Genomic DNA, 20,675 nt, shown 5'->3' with positions numbered 1-20,675 from the left:
GGGTACAGTATTGCATAAGTAATTGTCATTCAAAGTGTGAGTGCACTGAAAGCTGAAAATTGGCCTGGGCAGGAAGGGGGTATAAGTGCCTAGTAGGCAAGAGGTTATAACACTTAGGTTTTTATTTTTTGCTACATTAACAAAAAAGAACATACATTTTGAAAAAAAAAAACAAGTTTTTCTTTGTTTCTGTTATAAAATTTTGCAAATAAATATTTGTTCTTTATAAATTTAGGATAAGATGTATTTTGCTACATTGCTTTTGTGAAAATAACCCAAATCAGTATTTAATATTTAGGCTTGAGGAAGGAAAGCACCCAAAAGCGCTTTTCACCTACCTTTGCATAGGTGATCAATACATTGCGGTGAGTGAGGTTCTGAAGGGGGGGTATGAGTGATAGCACGTATCACAAATAATTTGCCAAGATCACCAGTTTATCACCAAGTCACTATTTCCTTAAAGATGTGGAAGGTGCTTTGTAGCATCGGGACTTTACAAAATGAACTGAAACAATCATTGTATGATATATATTGATACATTGATCTTTCCTAAGGACAATTTTTAGCACAATATTTTAGTGTGTTGCATTGGGGGAAGGTTTTGTAGTCCCTTCAATATTTCAGTGTATTGTATTGGGGGAAGGTATTTACATGTTGGTTTTATAGGGGCTTTCACTATATGGTTACGTTTTCTATCACAAGTTTATATTAACCATTATATATATTTATAAAGAGTGATGCACGGGTATCCTCATTGAGGAGGAAGGTGCGTTGTAGCACAGTGCATCACAGAGAGTTGTAGGAGTATTGTAGCACGATTCACATTATTGGTATTTATGTTCAATTTTAGAGTGGTAATTACACATTTACCCATTGAGGAAGGAGGTGTATTGTCCAAAATATACTTATTCAAGCACGCTTTGTTAAGTGGGATTCACATACACACTTATCACTTTAAATATTGTCTCACAGTTATAGGAGTGGCAGCGCAGCATCCCAATTGATTTCTTACCACACACACTTGTGTTAGTTGCTAGCAGCAGCCTACAGACCCTAATCACCCCGTTGCGCAGGGTTTCTCAGTTAAAATATTTTATGAAAATAATGTTTGTGAAATATTTTATTTATTTATTTCAGGTACTTATATAGCGCCATTAATTTACACAGTGCTTTACATATAAATTGTACATTCACATCAGTCCCTAACCCTCAAGGAACGTACAATCTAAGGTCCCTAACTCACATTCATACATACACATAGTAGGGCCAATTTAGACAGGAGCCAAATAACCTACCACCATGTCGTTGGAGTGTGGGAAGAAACGGGAGTATCCAGAGAAAACCCACACAGGCACAGGTAGAACATGCAAACTCCAGGCAGGTGGTGCCAAGGTTGGGATTATGAACCAATGACTCTAGTACTGCCAGGCAGAAGTGCTAACCATTTAGCCACTGTGCTGACCATACTAAACCCCGCCTCTGATGCAGCCAGCAGAGACCTGAAAACCTGGTCAGGTTTGGGCCTCTTCCCTATCCTGTTTACCTGCTCTCATTTGGGAATGGACACACGGTGGACCTCATCTATCCATTGTTGTCAGTGTTTGTATACATGTGGTGGTAGCCATTTTCTACACGTGCTATCGGCTTTTCATTAAGACCTGTTGCTTTTTCTGAGGACTTCTGAAATAATGACACTATTGTACTCCTTAAACATAATGAGATATCACATGGGTTACAGAGGCTAAGACGATTTAGTGCCTCTGATACATCATTTTGCAGTGATCCCTTTTGCCATATATTTTCCATGTCATCTTTTAGCCTTGACCATCACTAAGAGTTATATTATTGGGCCATTTGATCCTCAGGAACTGTATGCATCCTACATGCTCTTATTACAATTGGTGGCAGTGAGATGGAAGCCCCTTCTGTACAACTGCTGGCTGTGATAATGTACTATGGTGTTGTGCACTCAAATAGTAACCAGGAGTTACCACTAGGGTTGATTTCCTAAAGACAAATAGACTGTGCACTTTGCAAGTGCAGTTGCACTCTGCGATTTCAGTTGCACTTATTTTCCACAGAGCATAATAAATGTGGTAAATCGTTGCTGATTTCCATCATCCAATCATGTACAAGAAAAAAATGGGTTTTTTTTACATTTTACTTACACCTGTTTGGTGAAGCTTTACCATATTACATTAAAGAAGATGAATGCAACTGCACTTGCACCGTGCAACCACTCTTGCAAAGTGCACAGTCTATTTGCTTTTAGTAAATCAACCCCAATGTTGACAGATACTGAGTTTTTTTGAGCTGCTACCCTTTGAATGGAAATAGCTTATGCACTTTAAGATTTCCCAGGTATGTCTACCATGTCCCCAGACAACGGATTGTTAATCATGCTGGATACATTACTGGACTCTGAGGAATTAAATGTATCTTGCTTAGTACCTATAGGAGGCCAGGATAGGCTGGATTACAGCTAATATACTCCGGCCATGTGACATATGTTCACAGTGATATGCATTAGAAAATGAGACATTTGGGCAAATACTAGGTCTTTAAATTGTTACATCAGAAGTGCACTTTTGTAAGGTTGTTTTTCATTACCTTTGTGTGCAATACATTTGGTATTTTGTGTGAGAAGCAGTTTCATTTCCCAATTGGCTGCATTGCTGATCAGTGTATAATATATGTAGAACAACACTCCTATATCCAACACTGTGTGTGGTTTAAGAGTTTTAGGTCATATTCTCACAGAGAGTTAAAAAGGAATGGTTGGCAGATACCGTACCAGCCAAACACAACTCATTTGCATAGTATCTACCAAACGCAACCCAGACATGGCGTAGGAAAGGGTGTACCTCAATGTAGCATATTTGTTTTGAACTCTCTCTTATGTATTGATATTATCTTTTCTCCTTTAGTATGAGCAGAATATTCATGTTCTGAAAATGTAGGCAACTGCAAACTAGTGTGAATAAGTCATCAGTAAATCAAGGCTACCATATAATAACCTAGAAGATAGATAGATAGATAGATAGATAGATAGAGTATATTCATAGGATCAGTGGGATTACAAGGCACAGCAGGACAATAACAGTCTCAAACAGCAACCACACTAAAAAGCCCCTCTTCAGGATTAACAGAAATATGCTTACTTCAATGATGAATATTTCCATGTAACAACAGATCAGGCCACAGAGGCACAACAAAGCCAAGCCAGGAGCAGGGGTTTTTCACAACTCCACACAAACGCAGGTAAACAGCTACAGTTACATCCTCCTCCAACTTCCTCTTTATCATCCCTCCTGGGTTAATCCCTGCTACATTGTTAAAGGGTCCAGTGCCTGCCACACAAGGAGAGGTATACATACTTGCCATCCAGGGCAATATTTTTGGCCTGTACAATATACAGTTGCAAGAAAAAGTATGTGAACCCCTTGGGATTACGTGGAGTTTTGCATGAATTAGGCATAAAATGTGCTCTGAACGTCATCTAAGTCACAACAATAGAAGAACACAGTCTGCTGAACATAATACTACACAAACATTAGATGTTGCCATGGTTTAATTGCACATAACATGTAAACATTCACAGTGCAGGGAGGAAAAAAAGTATGTGAGGCCCTAGCTTAATGACTTCTCCCAGAGCTAATTGGAGCCAGGAGTGAGCCAACCTTGACTCCAATCAGTGTGATGATATTGGATGTGTTGCTGACAGCTGTCCTGCCCTTAAAAAACACACACCTGTTTTGGGTTTACTGGTTTCAAGAAGCACTGTCTGATGTGAACCATGCCTCGCAGAAAAGAGCTCTCAGAAGACCTACGATCAAGAAGTGTTGACTTGCATGAAGCTGGAAAGGGTTACAAAAGTATCTCCAAAAGCCTTGATGTTCATGTGTAAATGGTAAGACAGACTGTCTACAAATGGAGAAAGTTTAGCACTGCTGCTACTCTCCCTAGGCGTGGTAGTCCTGTAAAAATGACTGCAAGAGCACAGCGCAGAATGCTGCATGAGGTAAAGAAGAATCCCAGAGTGTCAGCTAAAGACCTACAGAAATCTCTGGCACATGCTAACATTTTTGTTGACACATCTACAATAAGGAAAACATTAAACAAGAATGGAGTACATGGGAGGACACCACAGAGGAAGCCATTGCTGTCCAAAAAGAATATTGCAGCACGTTTGAAGTTTGCAAAAGAGCACCTGGATGTTCCACAGCACTACTGGCAAAATATACTGTGGACAGATGAAACCAAGATTGAGTTGTTTAGGAAGAACACACAACGCTATGTGTGGAGAACAAAAGGCACAGCACACCAACATCAAAACCTCATCCCCACTGTAAAACATGGCGGAGGGAGCATCATGGTTTGGGGCTGCTTTGCTACCTCAGGGCCTGGACGGATTGTTTTCATTGATGGGAAAATGAATTCCAAAGTTTATCAAGACATTTTGCAGGAAAACGTACGACCATCTGTCCGCCAACTGAAGCTCCACAGAGGATGGGTGATGCAACAGGAAAATGACCCAAAGCATACAAGTAATTCAACAAAACAATGGCTGCAACAGCACAGAATACGCCTTCTGGAGTGGCCCAGTCAGAGTCCTGACCTCAACCCGATTGAAATGCTGTGGCATGACCTTAAGAGAGCGATTCACACCAGACATCCCAAGAATATTGCTACACTGAAACAGTTTTGTGAAGAGGAGTGGTCCACAATTACTCCAGATTGTTGTGCAGGTCTGATCTGCAACTACAGGAAACGTTTGGTTGAGGTTATTGCTGCCAAAGCAGGGAAACCAGTTATTAAGTCCAAAAGTTCACATACTTTTTCCTCCCTGCACTGTGAATGTTTACATGTTATGTGCAATTAAACCATGGCAACATCTAATGTTTGTGTAGTATTATGTTCATCAGACTGTGTTCTTCTATTGTTGTGACTTAGATGACGTTCAGAGCACATTTTATGCCCAATTCATGCAAAACTCCACGTACTCCCAAGGGGTTCACATACTTTTTCTTGCAACTGTATATATATATATATATATACAGGTGAAACTCAAAAAATTAGAATATCGTGCAAAAGTTCATTTATTTCAGTAATGCAACTTAAAAGGTGACACTAATATATGAGATAGACTCATTACATGCAAAGCAAGATAGTTCAAGTCATGATTTGTCATAATTGTGATTATTATGGCTTACAGCTCATGAAAACCCCAAATCCGCAATCATCAGAAAATTAGAATATTGTGAAAAGGTGCAATATTCTAGGCTCAAAGTGTCCCACTCTAATCAGCTAATTAAGCCATAACACCTGCAAAGGGTTCCTGAGCCTTTAAATGGTCTCTCAGTCTGGTTCAGTAGGAATCACAATCATGGGAAAGACTGCTGACCTGACAGTTGTGCATAAAACCATCATTGACACCCTCCATAAGGAGGGAAAGCCTCAAAAGGTAATTGCAAAAGAAGTTGGATGTTCCCAAAGTGCTGTATTAATAGAAAGTTATGTGGAAGGGAAAAGTGTGGAAGAAAAAGGTGCACAAGCAGCAGGGATGACCGCAACCTGGAGAGGATTGTCAGGAAAAGGCCATTCAAAAGTTTCATTTCACAAGGAGTGGACTGAGGCTGGAGTCAGTTCATCAAGAGCCACCACACACAGACGGATCCTGGACATGGGCATCAAATGTCATATTCCTCTTGTCAAGCCACTCCTGAACGACAAACAACGTCAGAAGCGTCTTACCTGGGCTAAAGAAAACCAGACCTGGTCTGTTGCTCAGTGGTCCAAAGTCTTCTTTTGCATCTCATTTGGAAACCAAGGACCCAGAGTATGGAGGAAGAATGGAGAGGCACACACTGCAAGATGCTTGAAGTCCAGTGTGATGTTTCCACAGTCTGTGTTGATTTGGGGAGCCATGTCATTTGCTGGTGTTGGTCCACTGTGCTTCATTAAGTCCAGGGTCAACGCAGCCGTCTACCGGGAGATTTTGGAGCACTTCATGCTTCCTTCCGCAGACGAGCTTTATGGGGATGCTGACTTAATTTTCCAGCAGGACTTGGCACCTGCCCACACTGCCAAAAGCACCAAAACCTGGTTCAATAACCGTGGGATTACTGTGCTTGATTGGCCAGAAAACTCGCCTGACCTGAACCCCATAGAGAATCTATGGGGCATTGCCAAGAGAAAGATGAGAAACTTGAGACCGAACAATGCAGAAGAGCTGAAGGCCGCTATTGAAGCATCCTGGTCTTCCATAACACCTCAGCAGTGCCACAGGCTGATAGCTTCCATGCCACGCCGCATTGAGGCAATAATTGCTGCAAAAGGGGCCCAAACCAAGAACTGAGTACATATGCATGCTTATACTTTTCAGAGGTCCGATATTGTTCTATGTACAATCCTTGTTTCATTGATTGAATGTAATATTCTAATTTTTTGAGATTGTGGATTTGGGGTTTTCATGAGCTGTAAGCCATAATCATCACAATTATGACAAATCACGGCTTGAACTATCTTGCTTTGCATGTAATGAGTCTCATATATTAGTTTCACATTTTAAGTTGCATTACTGAAATAAATGAACTTTTGCATGATATTCTAATTTTTCGAGTTTCACACACATATATATATATATAATGTTGTGTTTTGGATGGTACAGTTATGCACATATGTCTGTGAACTTATAAATTATATCATATAGATAGAATATAAAAGGGGTGGTTGGTGCTTCCAGAGATGTCATGTGTAGGAAAGACCCTACCTCCCACAACATCAATCACCCTAGATTACCAATATAATAAAACATAACCCAAAAAATAATATTTTGTGATAACAGTCCTAGTTTATCAAGTTTTCGTAAGGCTCACAAAATAGTAAACCAGTGGGGGGCTTTCATTTCAGCTTAAAGGTCACATGCCATGAGCAATAATAAATACATTTCTTCTGCATCTATTGTGTGCTTCAACCTTTTCATCCTGTCATTTAGACAGTAAAATACCTAACTCCTACACACAGATGATAAGGCCATTAAAATGTGTGTGATTGAAGCAGATATATTTCAAAAAGCAAAGTGAACAGACATTTTTTCTGGGACACATTGACTTAAAACAGACCAGTTTGCAGAGTAATAAAACCTGGCATATTTAAAAAGCCAGGGCAAAGCACAATGGTGATATGCAAAGCAAAGAAACCTGTAGCAGCCAGAGTTCATTTCATTCAATATATGAATAGTAAAGAACAATAAAAAAAATTTCTAGAAATACTCAGAACCTTTTAGAGATAAGCTAGTAATTTTACAGATCTGTTTTATATCCTCAAATATTACACAAGAGACAATCAGCTTTATTTAGTCCACTTACTTTTTAAAACTGTTTAATAAGAGAAAAATTGTTGGTCCATGAAAAAATTAGTCTGGCACATGAGGTTTAAGGGCTAGCTTTACCATATTTGGAGGACCTAGAGTATTCTGACCACTTTAGGCTGATATCTGCCCTTAGGCCTATCAATATAGCATGACAGCTTTAAGAGTATGATCCTGCCCAGAAAAATGGAGCCACCTTGACCAGATGCTAGCCTGGTAGTGACAGGTTTTGGCTCTTTATTACAACCAGAGCCCCAAAAATGCTGTGGGTAAGGTTTAAAGTAGTTGTGAACCCTATTTTATTTTCTTAACCTACAAAAGGTGTTATACGTACCTGTTCCATGCAAGGATATTGCACAGAGCAGCTCTTTACCTTCTCTTCTGGGGTCCCCTGCTGGTGTCCTCCGCTCCTCCTCTTCTCTGAGTGTGGGAACGCTCCCAAAGTGGGCTGTATGCATCCATAGACACATACAGTATGGCTTGGTCCTGCCTCCCCTCCCTACTCACAAAATGTGACTGACAGCAACAGTAGCCTATGGCTCCTGCTGCTCTCAGAGCCTCCTGTAAATACAGGAACAATGGAGAAGAGCAGCTGCACAGGAGCACATTGCTGGATTGAGAAAGAACTCAAGAAAGGTACGTGTTTAAGGGAGGGCTAGGTGGTAGGGGTAGCTGCTATTGAAAGGGTTTTTACCCTAATGCAGAGAATACATTAAGATTAAAAAAAAAAAGTTTTGCCTTTAGAATCACTTTATATCCGACTATAGATATCCTTACTTCCAGAGAACTAGTACTTTAGCTCTTTGGACCCTTTACATATTGAACCCTCAGAATACAAAGTTTTAAACCTGAATTTCAGGTACACAGGTAAAGAGTTACTAAACTCACAACAGTAAAATCAATCTGTATATGCAGTAAAGCATGCTTGTTATACTCACTGTTGAACCTAAGGGGTTAATCTTCCGCATTGTGTAAAAAAGCACATGACTTCTCTGATCCTCCCCTTCTTCCAGTGCCCCCCTCTTATTTCCTGATAAGACATATTGTGTGGAGTCACTCTGCACATACTCAGTTTGGTGTGTTTTGCTTGAGTTTTTTTTTTCTTGGGAGAGTGCATGTGATCAGCACACGGCCATTCAGCACTGTCCAGACAGAGGTCAGGGGTCCTGCATCCACCTAGAGCAGAATGAAAACTCCTACAAGCTTTAACCAGTGCAAGGTATTTAGCCGTTAATATTTACTAAAATAATTGAATTTCCATGTTCTGTGTACTGTGGAAGACCAAATATAGTGAATGCAGGATCCTGGGTTTAATAACACTTTAAATGTAAACTTCTAAAATGCATATACAGTACAGCATATGAATTTCTCAAGCCAAGAAATTGCTTGTGTCATAACTGATTACGTGCAGCACCATGGCAACTGCAGATCAAACTTGGCTGTAAAAGATATGAGGGTTTAGTTCAGCTTTAATGCCTCCAGTACATTGACAGCAGTGGTGTTCCCCTTTTAAATGATGTCAGGTAAAGGGTTGTTTTTAATCTGTTCCTTTTTGCTAAATATTTTATACTCCTAAAATAGAATAACAGTTTGTTATCACTTTTGCATGGTAATATCTCTGGATCTGCCAACACATAGATGTTTTCACAAGTATATCTGAAAACAGCATTTATAACTATAATTATAATATATAATTATATAATTAAAGTAGTTTGGTGTGGGGACACATTGGACACCTTCAGCTGCCATTGTGGGCTTCTACTGTATCCTTGCCCCTTCCAGTCACATATGCCCTTAATGTATCCACTGCTCCAACTTAGGGACTCTCAAATATACAGTAAGAGCATTTTACAGAGCAGGTTTGGCAAAGCAGTGCAGCTTCTATATTTGTAAGTGTGCAACTAAAACCTCTGTTTTTAACATAAATTGTTAGACAATGTCATTTTGTTACAGGCTATCCAGCAGTAAGTCTTCTGGGAAATCCTTTGTTTGTGCTGTGCAATGCCCTTCCATGTGCACCTTACTTACTGGGGTGGTTGCCATTCTAGTATAGCTTGTTCACTGGATTCTACGTGGAAACACAGGTTGGACACCTTCAGCTGCCATTGCACTATTGCTGGTCTTCTAATGTGTCTCTGTACATATAACTATGAATATGCCCTTAATTTATCTACTGCAGTACAGTATATTCTCCAACCTGGAAACTCTCAAATATAAGTTAGGACCTCTGTTTTTAATGTAAGTTGATAGTACCTTTTTTGCAGCCTAGCTGGTAAGTGCATTGGGAAATCTTTGTTTGTACTGTGCAATGCCCTTCCATGTGCACCTTACTTCAAAAGCTAGTTATAAATTGGGGTGGTTGCCATTTTTCTATATGATTAAAGTATGTCAGCTGTATAAAACAAAATATTATTTCAAAGAGCATGAGAGAAAGTACGTTTTCATTTTTTACCTTTACTATCTGGAAAAATTTCTTTCGGTCTTGACTGTTGACAAGCCTGTCACAGAACACTCTGTAGACCTCGTGAATCCAAAGTCTCATTAATTTCTGTGCTCCTGCAGAGCTCTGGTCTACTTGAGTGGGTTTCAAGAGCATAATTCCCTAGGAAGATTTTACGCATCTTTAGGATATTATCAAATTATTGATGGAAATTGTAAATAATCTAGTACAACTTTAAATAACCAAAGATAAAAATAGTTTGGGACATCTGTTACCTACTTGGTATCTTATTAACATGCATCTTAACAAGCTTCTGACAAGGACAAAAAACTAAATGGAGTGTTCTTCTGCCTGCCAAGCCAAACCCCTACTATAGCAGAAAGTGATACATTTTTAGAAGTACTACTACCACTACAGTATTAAATGTGGTGCTTAGGCTGCGTGTTAGGCAACTCTTTCAGCTGTCAGCCAGGAATTTCAGGCTGACAGGTAAATTTAAAGAGAGGGTGTGGTGGCTGACATATGTCACCTATTAGCCAACAATTTGTCATTCAGCAAAAAAAAGTGATGGGACGGGATTGTCTCAGTGATCGCAATGTTTTTTCTTCTAATGGATCATAGGTGTCGTTCATCATGATTGATGTGCATCTGCTTTGCTGGACATTGTGATTGACAGTGGATATAGATCATGGGACATTTTTTGTGTTTTTTAATAAAGGACTTGTTAATAAATATGTGGTTTTTTAATGTTTACATTTGTTGTGAATTAGTAGAGGTTCTATGTACCCATTACACAATTACATAGGGTGGCAGTATCTGTGGGCCCATTCATATTTTTTTGATAAGCCCCTCATTTAAGAACCCTACTGTCACTGGGCGATGGTTGTTAGGAAGAGGCATTTGCCCTCATTAACATGTGGACAAGTTGCTTTGCCAAGGATTTTGTACCCTGGTAAGCCACCCTCCCAATGTTGAAGGCTAGGGGCCTGAACTGGCTCAGGAGGGGGGCACAGTTGTCTCCTCTTTCCTAGCCATGAGGGTTTGGTTATGTATGTTATGTGGAATCTTTGTTTGTTTTTTGTGTGCAGGTACCCCTTAAAAACCATGCTTATCAGAAAATATCCAAAGGGTCAGGTATGAATTTTGGAGAGAACGTAACAGATTTTTTTTTCATGTTGGGTCACCCCCTTAAATCCATAGCAGACCAGGAACAAAGATAAGGGTTTGGTATGCATTTTGTAGGGGAAACCCCATGAATTTTGTTGCTATTTATGCTATAGGATGTACTACAGAGAAAGTTAAAATTTAGAAAAAAAAAACTACTTTTTTATACAGATTCACTACTTCACGAGCAGGTTTAGGGCATCCCCTAAGCATGTTATTTAAATGATTTGAGCATTCTAAATGTTTCACTTTAAGAATTATTAAAATTGCTGCTTCTTGACAAACTGTATTTAAAATGTTTTCATTACTACATGTCCTCCAGGGCAGTGTCAGGCACCCTATGCCATTTGTGTGCTATTTCCTTGCCAATTGCTCTTGAAAATGACCAGAACATAATTGAAGATTTTGTTTTCATTGACTTTAATAGGGTTTAGATTAACACTCACACAGATGAACCTCCCACAAACCAACCCAGGTATGTTCAGCTCATTCCTACATGCCACTCAGGTAGAATATATGGTCCATAACCCCTTTTTTAATGGGAAACTTTCTAAAAACCTTAATGCCATCACAAGCTCTTTATCTTGTGCCTTCTCCACCTCCCACCATAGTAGGTGAATTTTTGGGTGGCTTACTAGGGTTTGATTATGCTGCTATTTATCTATGTGCTTTTGATTTTGACCCTTTCATACTCAATTGGTCTTGAAAGGGAAGCAGTTAGTTAAGATTACTGTAATTAGAAATGAGCTTCGTGAATATTATGCTTGATATTGTCATACCATGACTGTCACTGTGCCTGTAAGCTCCTCTCAAAATGTATTGGCCTAGCCTTCCTTGGTTCTTTGTACAATTGTAACTTTTTTATTCCTGGAAGCTGTTGTTATATTTTCTTCTTTTTGTGGAATAAACGAATAAAAATGATTGAAATAGAAAATACAGTATGCGGTGTGGTACCTTGCTGTAGAAATCTGCATATGGAGCTGGCAGTCTTATTCGCTTCCTTCACTTCTCTCAACATTTTGCATATATTCAGTTTCATTTTTAAAAGTAGAATTAAACCTCCATATTTATTCACAAAAATCTAATCAGGACTGTTAAGGAAACTTAGACCATATTGATTTTGCTTCCAAATTATAGTCCCGATGACTTACATTTAAAAGGTGTAAAAGCCATTTGTTCTGTGTTCATCAGTGCAGCATTCCTGAACTTCCAGCTGAAAGCATAATCTGTATGCATCACAGTTTTGTCATATGACAAAATCTATATTATATGCCTCAGAAAATGTGGTCAATCAAACTGAGGAGGGGGGAGTTTTGGGCTGTATGTGTTGATACACAGAACCAGGAATTGGGAGTACACTTGTAAGGGTGGCTACAGCAGGACTCCTTAGGAGGCTGTTCATCTAGCAAAGTGAAGTTTCATTTTGTAAAGGAAATTCTACTTAGCTTAGTGAATGAGGTGGATAAATGTGGACTTCAGTCATCTGATCATGTGCACGTGATTGTGTTTCTTTGCAGAGTGAGTTTTCACCACATTCACTGAACTAATTGAAAGTTCCCTTGTAAAGTGAAAATTCATGTTGCAAAGTAAGAATGCTAAACTATGTTTTGCTTGTCAAGTGATCCTCTCTTGGCAACCCACAACAAAGGCCTAACTAACAAGTAAATGGTTAATGGACATCTGCAGTCTCGTGGGATGCCAGAAGAAGCTGATATTATCTTAATATTCAAGAGTAATCTGGAATAGTTACAATTATAACACCCTGGAAGTGACCACTCCTCCCCTCTCCCAGCTGTATATAGAGTGGAGTAGGCAAGGCAGTTTATCGCGAGCGTAGCATCTAGTGGCAGTGTTGGTATTACAACCTACTACTAGATAGACTCCTCTGAGAATCTCCTTAAGTTAACTCCAGTCTACAAAACACATATCGATATTATCCCCCCACCAGTTAAGGAAACAAAAAATATTAATTCATAGTGAAAGTCATGTGATTTGTGAATATATATCTTGGTGAAAGCTATGCATAATAAGGGATCAATGTGTGGGGCACCACAGAGATGGTGAATTTCTCTGCAAAAACACCATATTTCATTAATTTTAGATAACTGTCAAGAATAATAATTAGAGATGAGCGAATTATTCATAAATTCGATTCGACTGATTCGGCGAATTCGTGAAAAAATTTTGATTCGAGTCGAATATATTCGCTGTGAATTTAACTTATAAAAGGGTGTTTCTAGGCTTCAGAGAGCCTTTATATTAGTGCAGAACACTGTACCTTTAATTTAAATGCCCTTGGAGTCTGCTGGGGAAGAGAAATAATACTGTCAGTCAGTATGACATGCAGATGAGTGCCGTCGATCTTAGAATCACCGCACACTTCACTCATTTGGGCAGTCACGGGGCCAAAACCAGAGTGTGGAGCCACAGTGTGGCGGTGGAGGCAGCAGCAATGGGAGGCCATACAGCACCCTATGACAAAATGGAACCCACCAGCAGTGTGAGGAGACCTGAAAGTGGCACATGGCAGAGTGTGGCGATGGAGACAGCAGCAATGGGAGGCCGTACAGGGACCCATGAGAGACTCTGGACCTGGCAGCAGCATGAGGAGGCGGTACAGGGGCCCATGACAGATTACGGGCCTGGCAGCAGCATGAGGAGTTGGTACGGGGGCCCATGGCAGATTACGGGCCTGGCAGCAGCAATGGGAGGCCGTACAGGGACCCATGACACACTCTGGACCTGGCAGCAGCATGAGGAGGCGGTACAGGGGCCCATGACAGATTACGGGCCTGGCAGCAGCATGAGGAGTTGGTACGGGGGCCCATGGCAGATTACGGGCCTGGCAGCAGCAATGGGAGGCCGTACAGGGACCCATGACACACTCTGGACCTGGCAGCAGCATGAGGAGGCGGTACAGGGGCCCATGACAGATTACGGGCCTGGCAGCAGCATGAGGAGTCGGTACGGGGGCCCATGACACACTCTGGACCTGGCAGCAGCATGAGGAGGCGGTACAGGGGCGCATGACAGATTACGAGCCTGGCAGCAGCAACTTGGACAGGAGGACGTTCAGCTTCTGCACCGTCGGGTGCGTGCTCGCAAACTGTTGTCTCTTGGAAACGGATTCCAAGAAAGACTGCTGACGGAATCCGTGAAGAAGAGTAGCAGGAGAAGGAGCATCTGAACGAGCGGAATATGCCAACAAGCGACAACAGGGGCCCATGACAGATTACGGGCCTGGCAGCAGCATGAGGAGTCAGTACGGGGGCCCATGGCAGATTACGGGCCTGGCAGCAGCAATGGGAGGCCATACAGCACCCTATGACAAAATGGAAACCCACCAGCAGTGTGAGGAGACCTGAAAGTGGCACATGGCAGAGTGTGGCGATGGAGACAGCAGCAATGGGAGGCCGTACAGGGACCCATGAGACACTGTGGACCTGGCAGCAGCATGAGGAGGCGGTACAGGGGCCCATGGCAGATTAAGGCCTGGCAGCAGCAATGGGAGGCCCGTAATCTGCCAGCACCCTATGACAAAATGGAACCCTGGGCTGGGGCAGGCAGAACCGCCGTATCTTTATCACGGTTTTCCCAGGCCACCGAATGGCGACGCTGCATATGCTGACACAACGCTGTAGTCCCAACATGGGCCCCCTGGCCACGCTTGACTTTCTGGCCACATAGTCGACATACGGCTACGTTTACTTCCTCCGGCGGCTTGACGAAAAATTGCCACACCGCCGAGTAGGAAACTTTGCCCCCGCTACTCCTCACTGGCTGACTGCTACTTCCTCTGTGCACACCGGCACCACTACTGGCCGTGGTGGTAGGCTGCAGTGGAGCTGGTGCTCTACTCCGTGGCCGTTTGCCTCCACTGACACTGCTGCGACCCTGCTGCCTCCTGGCAGCAGCAATGGGGAGGAGGAGGCGGTACAGGGGCCCATGGCAGATTAGGGGCCTGGCAGCTGCAATGGGAGGCCCGTAATCTGCCAGCACCCTATGACAAAAAATGGAACACACCAGCAGTGTGAGGAGACCTGAAAGTGGCACATGGCAGAGTGTGGCAATGGAGACAGCAGCAATGGGAGGCCGTACAGGGACCCATGAGAGACTCTGGACCTGGCAGCAGCATGAGGAGGCGGTACGGGGCCCATGGCAGATTACGGGCCTGGCAGCAGCAATGGGAGGCCCGTAATCTGCCAGCACCCTATGACAAAAAATGGAACACACCAGCAGTGTGAGGAGACCTGAAAGTAGCACATGGCAGAGTGTGGCGATGGAGACAGCAGCAATGGGAGGCCGTACAGGGACCCATGAGACACTGTGGACCTGGCAGCAGCATGAGGAGGCGGTACAGGGGCCCATGGCAGATTACGGGCCTGGCAGCAGCAATGGGAGGCCCGTAAACTGCCAGCACCCTATGACAAAAAATGGAACACACCAGCAGTGTGAGGAGACCTGAAAGTGGCACATGGCAGAGTGTGGCGATGGAGACAGCAGCAATGGGAGGCCGTACAGGGACCCATGAGACACTGTGGACCTGGCAGCAGCATGAGGAGGCGGTACAGGGGCCCATGGCAGATTAGGGGCCTGGCAGCAGCAATGGGAGGCCCGTAATCTGCCAGCACTCTATGACAAAATGGAACACACCAGCAGTGTGAGGAGACCTGAAAGTGGCACATGGCATGACACACTGTGGACCTGGCAGCAGCATGAGGAGGCGGTACAGGGGCCCATGGCAGAAAAGGGGCCTGGCAGCAGCTATGGGAGGCCCGTAATCTGCCAGCACCCTATGACAAAAAATGGAACACACCAGCAGTGTGTGAGGAGACCTGAAAGTGGCACATGGCAGAGTGTGGCGATGGAGACAGCAGCAATGGGAGGCCGTACAGGGACCCATGAGACACTGTGGACCTGGCAGCAGCATGAGGAGGCGGTACAGGGGCCCATGGCAGATTACGGGCCTGGAAGCAGCAATGGGAGGCCCGTAATCTGCCAGCACCCTATGACAAAAAATGGAACACACCAGCAGTGTGAGGAGACCTGAAAGTGGCACATGGCAGAGTGTGGCGATGGAGACAGCAGCAATGGGAGGCCGTACAGGGACCCATGAGACACTGTGGACCTGGCAGTAGCATGAGGAGGCGGTACAGGGGCCCATGGCAGATTAGGGGCCTGGCAGCAGCAATGGGAGGCCCGTAATCTGCCAGCACCCTATGACAAAATGTAACACACCAGCAGTGTGAGGAGACCTGAAAGTGGCACATGGCATGACACACTGTGGACCTGGCAGCAGCATGAGGAGGCAGTACAGGGGCCCATGGCAGATTAGGGGCCTGGCAGCAGCTATGGGAGGCCCGTAATCTGCCAGCACCCTATGACAAAAAATGGAACACACCAGCAGTGTGTGAGGAGACCTGAAAGTGGCACATGGCAGAGTGTGGCGATGGAGACAGCAGCAATGGGAGGCCGTACAGGGACCCATGAGACACTGTGGACCTGGCAGCAGCATGAGGAGGAGGTACAGGGGCCCATGGCAGATTAGGGGCCTGGCAGCAGCAATGGGAGGACCGTAATCTGCCAGCACTCTATGACAAAATGGAACACACCAGCAGTGTGAGGAGACCTGAAAGTGGCACATGGCATGACACACTTTGGACCTGGCAGCAGCATGAGGAGGCGGTACAGGGGCCCATGGCAGATTAGGGGCCTGGCAGCAGCTATGGGAGGCCCATAATCTGCCAGAACTCTATGACAAAAAATGGAACACACCAGCAGTGTGTGAGGAGACCTGAAAGTGGCACATGGCAGAGTGTGGCGATGGAGACAGCAGCAATGGGAGGCCGTACAGGGACCCATGAGACACTGTGGACCTGGCAGCAGCATGAGGAGGCGGTACAGGGGCCCATGGCAGATTAGGGGCCTGGCAGCAGCAATGGGAGGCCCGTAATCTGCCAGCACTCTATGACAAAATGGAACACACCAGCAGTGTCAGGAGACCTGAAAGTGGCACATGGCATGACACACTGTGGACCTGGCAGCAGCATGAGGAGGCGGTACAGGGGCCCATGGCAGATTAGGGGCCTGGCAGCAGCTATGGGAGGCCCGTAATCTGCCAGCACCCTATGACAAAAAATGGAACACACCAGCAGTGTGTGAGGAGACCTGAAAGTGGCACATGGCAGAGTGTGGCGATGGAGACAGCAGCAATGGGAGGCCGTACAGGGACCCATGAGAGACTCTGGACCTGGCAGCAGCATAAGGAGGCGGTACAGGGGCCCACGGCAGATTACGGGCCTGGCAGCAGCAATGGGAGGCCCGTAATCTGCCAGCACCCTATGACAAAAAATGGAACACACCAGCAGTGTGAGGAGACCTGAAAGTGGCACATGGCAGAGTGTGGCGATGGAGACAGCAGCAATGGGAGGCCGTACAGGGACCCATGAGACACTGTGGACCTGGCAGCAGCATGAGGAGGCGGTACAGGGGCCCATGGCAGATTAGGGGCCTGGCAGCAGCTATGGGAGGCCCGTAATCTGCCAGCACCCTATGACAAAAAATGGAAAACACCAGCAGTGTGTGAGGAGACCTGAAAGTGGCACATGGCAGAGTGTGGCGATGGAGACAGCAGCAATGGGAGGCCGTACAGGGACCCATGAGAGACTATGGACCTGGCAGCAGCATGAGGAGGCGGTACAGGGGCCCACGACAGATTACGGGCCTGGCAGCTGCAATGGGAGGCCCGTAATCTGCCAGCACCCTATGACAAAAAATGGAAAACACCAGCAGTGTGAGGAGACCTGAAAGTGGCACATGGCAGAGTGTGGCGATGGAGACAGCAGCAATGGGAGGCCGTACAGGAACCCATGAGACACTGTGGACCTGGCAGCAGCATGAGGAGGCGGTACAGGGGCCCATGGCAGATTACGGGCCTGGCAGCAGCAATGGGAGGCCCGTAAACTGCCAGCACCCTATGACAAAAAATGGAACACACCAGCAGTGTGAGGAGACCTGAAAGTGGCACATGGCAGAGTGTGGCGATGGAGACAGCAGCAATGGGAGGCCGTACAGGGACCCATGAGACACTGTGGACCTGGCAGCAGCATGAGGAGGCGGTACAGGGGCCCATGGCAGATTAGGGGCCTGGCAGCAGCAATGGGAGGCCCGTAATCTGCCAGCACTCTATGACAAAATGGAACACACCAGCAGTGTGAGGAGACCTGAAAGTGGCACATGGCATGACACACTGTGGACCTGGCAGCAGCATGAGGAGGCGGTACAGGGGCCCATGGCAGAATAGGGGCCTGGCAGCAGCTATGGGAGGCCCGTAATCTGCCAGCACCCTATGACAAAAAATGGAACACACCAGCAGTGTGTGAGGAGACCTGAAAGTGGCACATGGCAGAGTGTGGCGATGGAGACAGCAGCAATGGGAGGCCGTACAGGGACCCATGAGACACTGTGGACCTGGCAGCAGCATGAGGAGGCGGTACAGGGGCCCATGGCAGATTACGGGCCTGGCAGCAGCAATTGGAGGCCCGTAATTTGCCAGCACCCTATGACAAAAAATGGAACACACCAGCAGTGTGAGGAGACCTGAAAGTGGCACATGGCAGAGTGTGGCGATGGAGACAGCAGCAATGGGAGGCCGTACAGGGACCCATGAGACACTGTGGACCTGGCAGCAGCATGAGGAGGCGGTACAGGGGCCCATGGCAGATTAGGGGCCTGGCAGCAGCAATGGGAGGCCCGTAATCTGCCAGCACCCTATGACAAAATGTAACACACCAGCAGTGTGAGGAGACCTGAAAGTGGCACATGGCAGAGTGTGGCGATGGAGACAGCAGCAATGGGAGGCCGTACAGGGACCCATGAGACACTGTGGACCTGGCAGCAGCATGAGGAGGCGGTACAGGGGCCCATGGCAGATTACGGGCCTGGCAGCAGCAATGGGAGTCCCGTAATCTGGCAGCACCCTATGACAAAAAATGGAACACACCAGCAGTGTGAGGAGACCTGAAAGTGGCACATGGCAGAGTGTGGCGATGGAGACAGCAGCAATGGGAGGCTGTACAGGGACCCATGAGACACTGTGGACCTGGCAGCAGCATGAGGAGGCGGTACAGGGGCCCATGGCAGATTAGGGGCCTGGCAGCAGCAATGGGAGGCCCGTAATCTGCCAGCACCCTATGACAAAATGGAACACACCAGCAGTGTGAGGAGACCTGAAAGTGGCACATGGCATGACACACTGTGGACCTGGCAGCAGCATGAGGAGGCGGTACAGGGGCCCATGGCAGATTAGGGGCCTGGCAGCAGCAATGGGAGGCCCGTAATCTGCCAGCACTCTATGACAAAATGGAACACTCCAGCAGTGTGAGGAGACCTGAAAGTGGCACATGGCATGACACACTGTGGACCTGACAGCAGCATGAGGAGGCGGTACAGGGGCCCATGGCAGATTAGGGCCCTGGCAGCAGCTATGGGAGGCCAGTAATCTGCCAGCACCCTATGACAAAAAATGGAACACACCAGCAGTGTGTGAGGAGACCTGAAAGTGGCACATGGCAGAGTGTGGCGATGGAGACAGCAGCAATGGGAGGCCGTACAGGGACCCATGAGAGACTCTGGACCTGGCAGCAGCATGATGAGGCGGTAAAGGGGCCCACGGCAGATTACGGGCCTGGCAGCAGCAATGGGAGGCCCGTAATCTGCCAGCACCCTATGACAAAAAATGGAACACACCAGCAGTGTGAGGAGACCTGAAAGTGGCACATGGCATGACACACTGTGGACCTGGCAGCAGCATGAGGAGGCAGTACAGGGGCCCATGGCAGATTAGGGGCCTGGCAGCAGCTATGGGAGGCCCGTAATCTGCCAGCACCCTATGACAAAAAATGGAACACACCAGCAGTGTGAGGAGACCTGAAAGTGGCACATGGCAGAGTGTGGCGATGGAGACAGCAGCAATGGGAGGCCGTACAGGGACCCATGAGAGACTCTGGACCTGGCAGCAGCATGAGGAGGCGGTACAGGGGCCCATGGCAGATTACGGGCCTGGCAGCAGCAATGGGAGGCCCGTAATCTGGCAGCACCCTATGACAAAAAATGGAACACACCAGCAGTGTGAGGAGACCTGAAAGTGGCACATGGCAGAGTGTGGCGATGGAGACAGCAGCAATGGGAGGCTGTACAGGGACCCATGAGACACTGTGGACCTGGCAGCAGCATGAGGAGGCGGTACAGGGGCCCATGGCAGATTAGGGGCCTGGCAGCAGCAATGGGAGGCCCGTAATCTGCCAGCACCCTATGACAAAATGGAACACACCAGCAGTGTGAGGAGACCTAAAAGTGGCACATGGCATGACACACTGTGGACCTGGCAGCAGCATGAGGAGGCGGTACAGGGGCCCATGGCAGATTAGGGGCCTGGCAGCAGCAATGGGAGGCCCGTAATCTGCCAGCACTCTATGACAAAATGGAACACACCAGCAGTGTGAGGAGACCTGAAAGTGGCACATGGCATGACTCACTGTGGACCTGACAGCAGCATGAGGAGGCGGTACAGGGGCCCATGGCAGATTAGGGCCCTGGCAGAAGCTATGGGAGGCCCGTAATCTGCCAGCACCCTATGACAAAAAATGGAACACATCAGCAGTGTGTGAGGAGACCTGAAAGTGGCACATGGCAGAGTGT

At 46.0% G+C, this 20,675-nt stretch overlaps 1 protein-coding gene across 1 annotated transcript in view; it reads right to left on the bottom strand.

Moving 5' to 3' along the window:
• Positions 1-20,675, bottom strand: part of LOC149471958 (dynein axonemal heavy chain 3-like) — a 710,466-nt gene that overhangs the window by 633,036 nt on the left and 56,755 nt on the right. Inside the window, exon 4 of the mRNA XM_089652692.1 lies at positions 9,825-9,974. Coding sequence (XP_089508818.1) covers positions 9,825-9,974 — 150 coding nt within the window. The remainder of the gene's footprint in view (positions 1-9,824; positions 9,975-20,675) is intronic.

This window comes from Staurois parvus, unplaced genomic scaffold, assembly GCF_062004578.1.
Source record: "Staurois parvus isolate SC_StPar_1 unplaced genomic scaffold, SC_StPar_1.0 ptg000025l, whole genome shotgun sequence".
NCBI classification, from domain to species: Eukaryota; Metazoa; Chordata; class Amphibia; order Anura; family Ranidae; genus Staurois; species Staurois parvus.
This window is presented reverse-complemented; position numbering and strand designations above follow the sequence as displayed.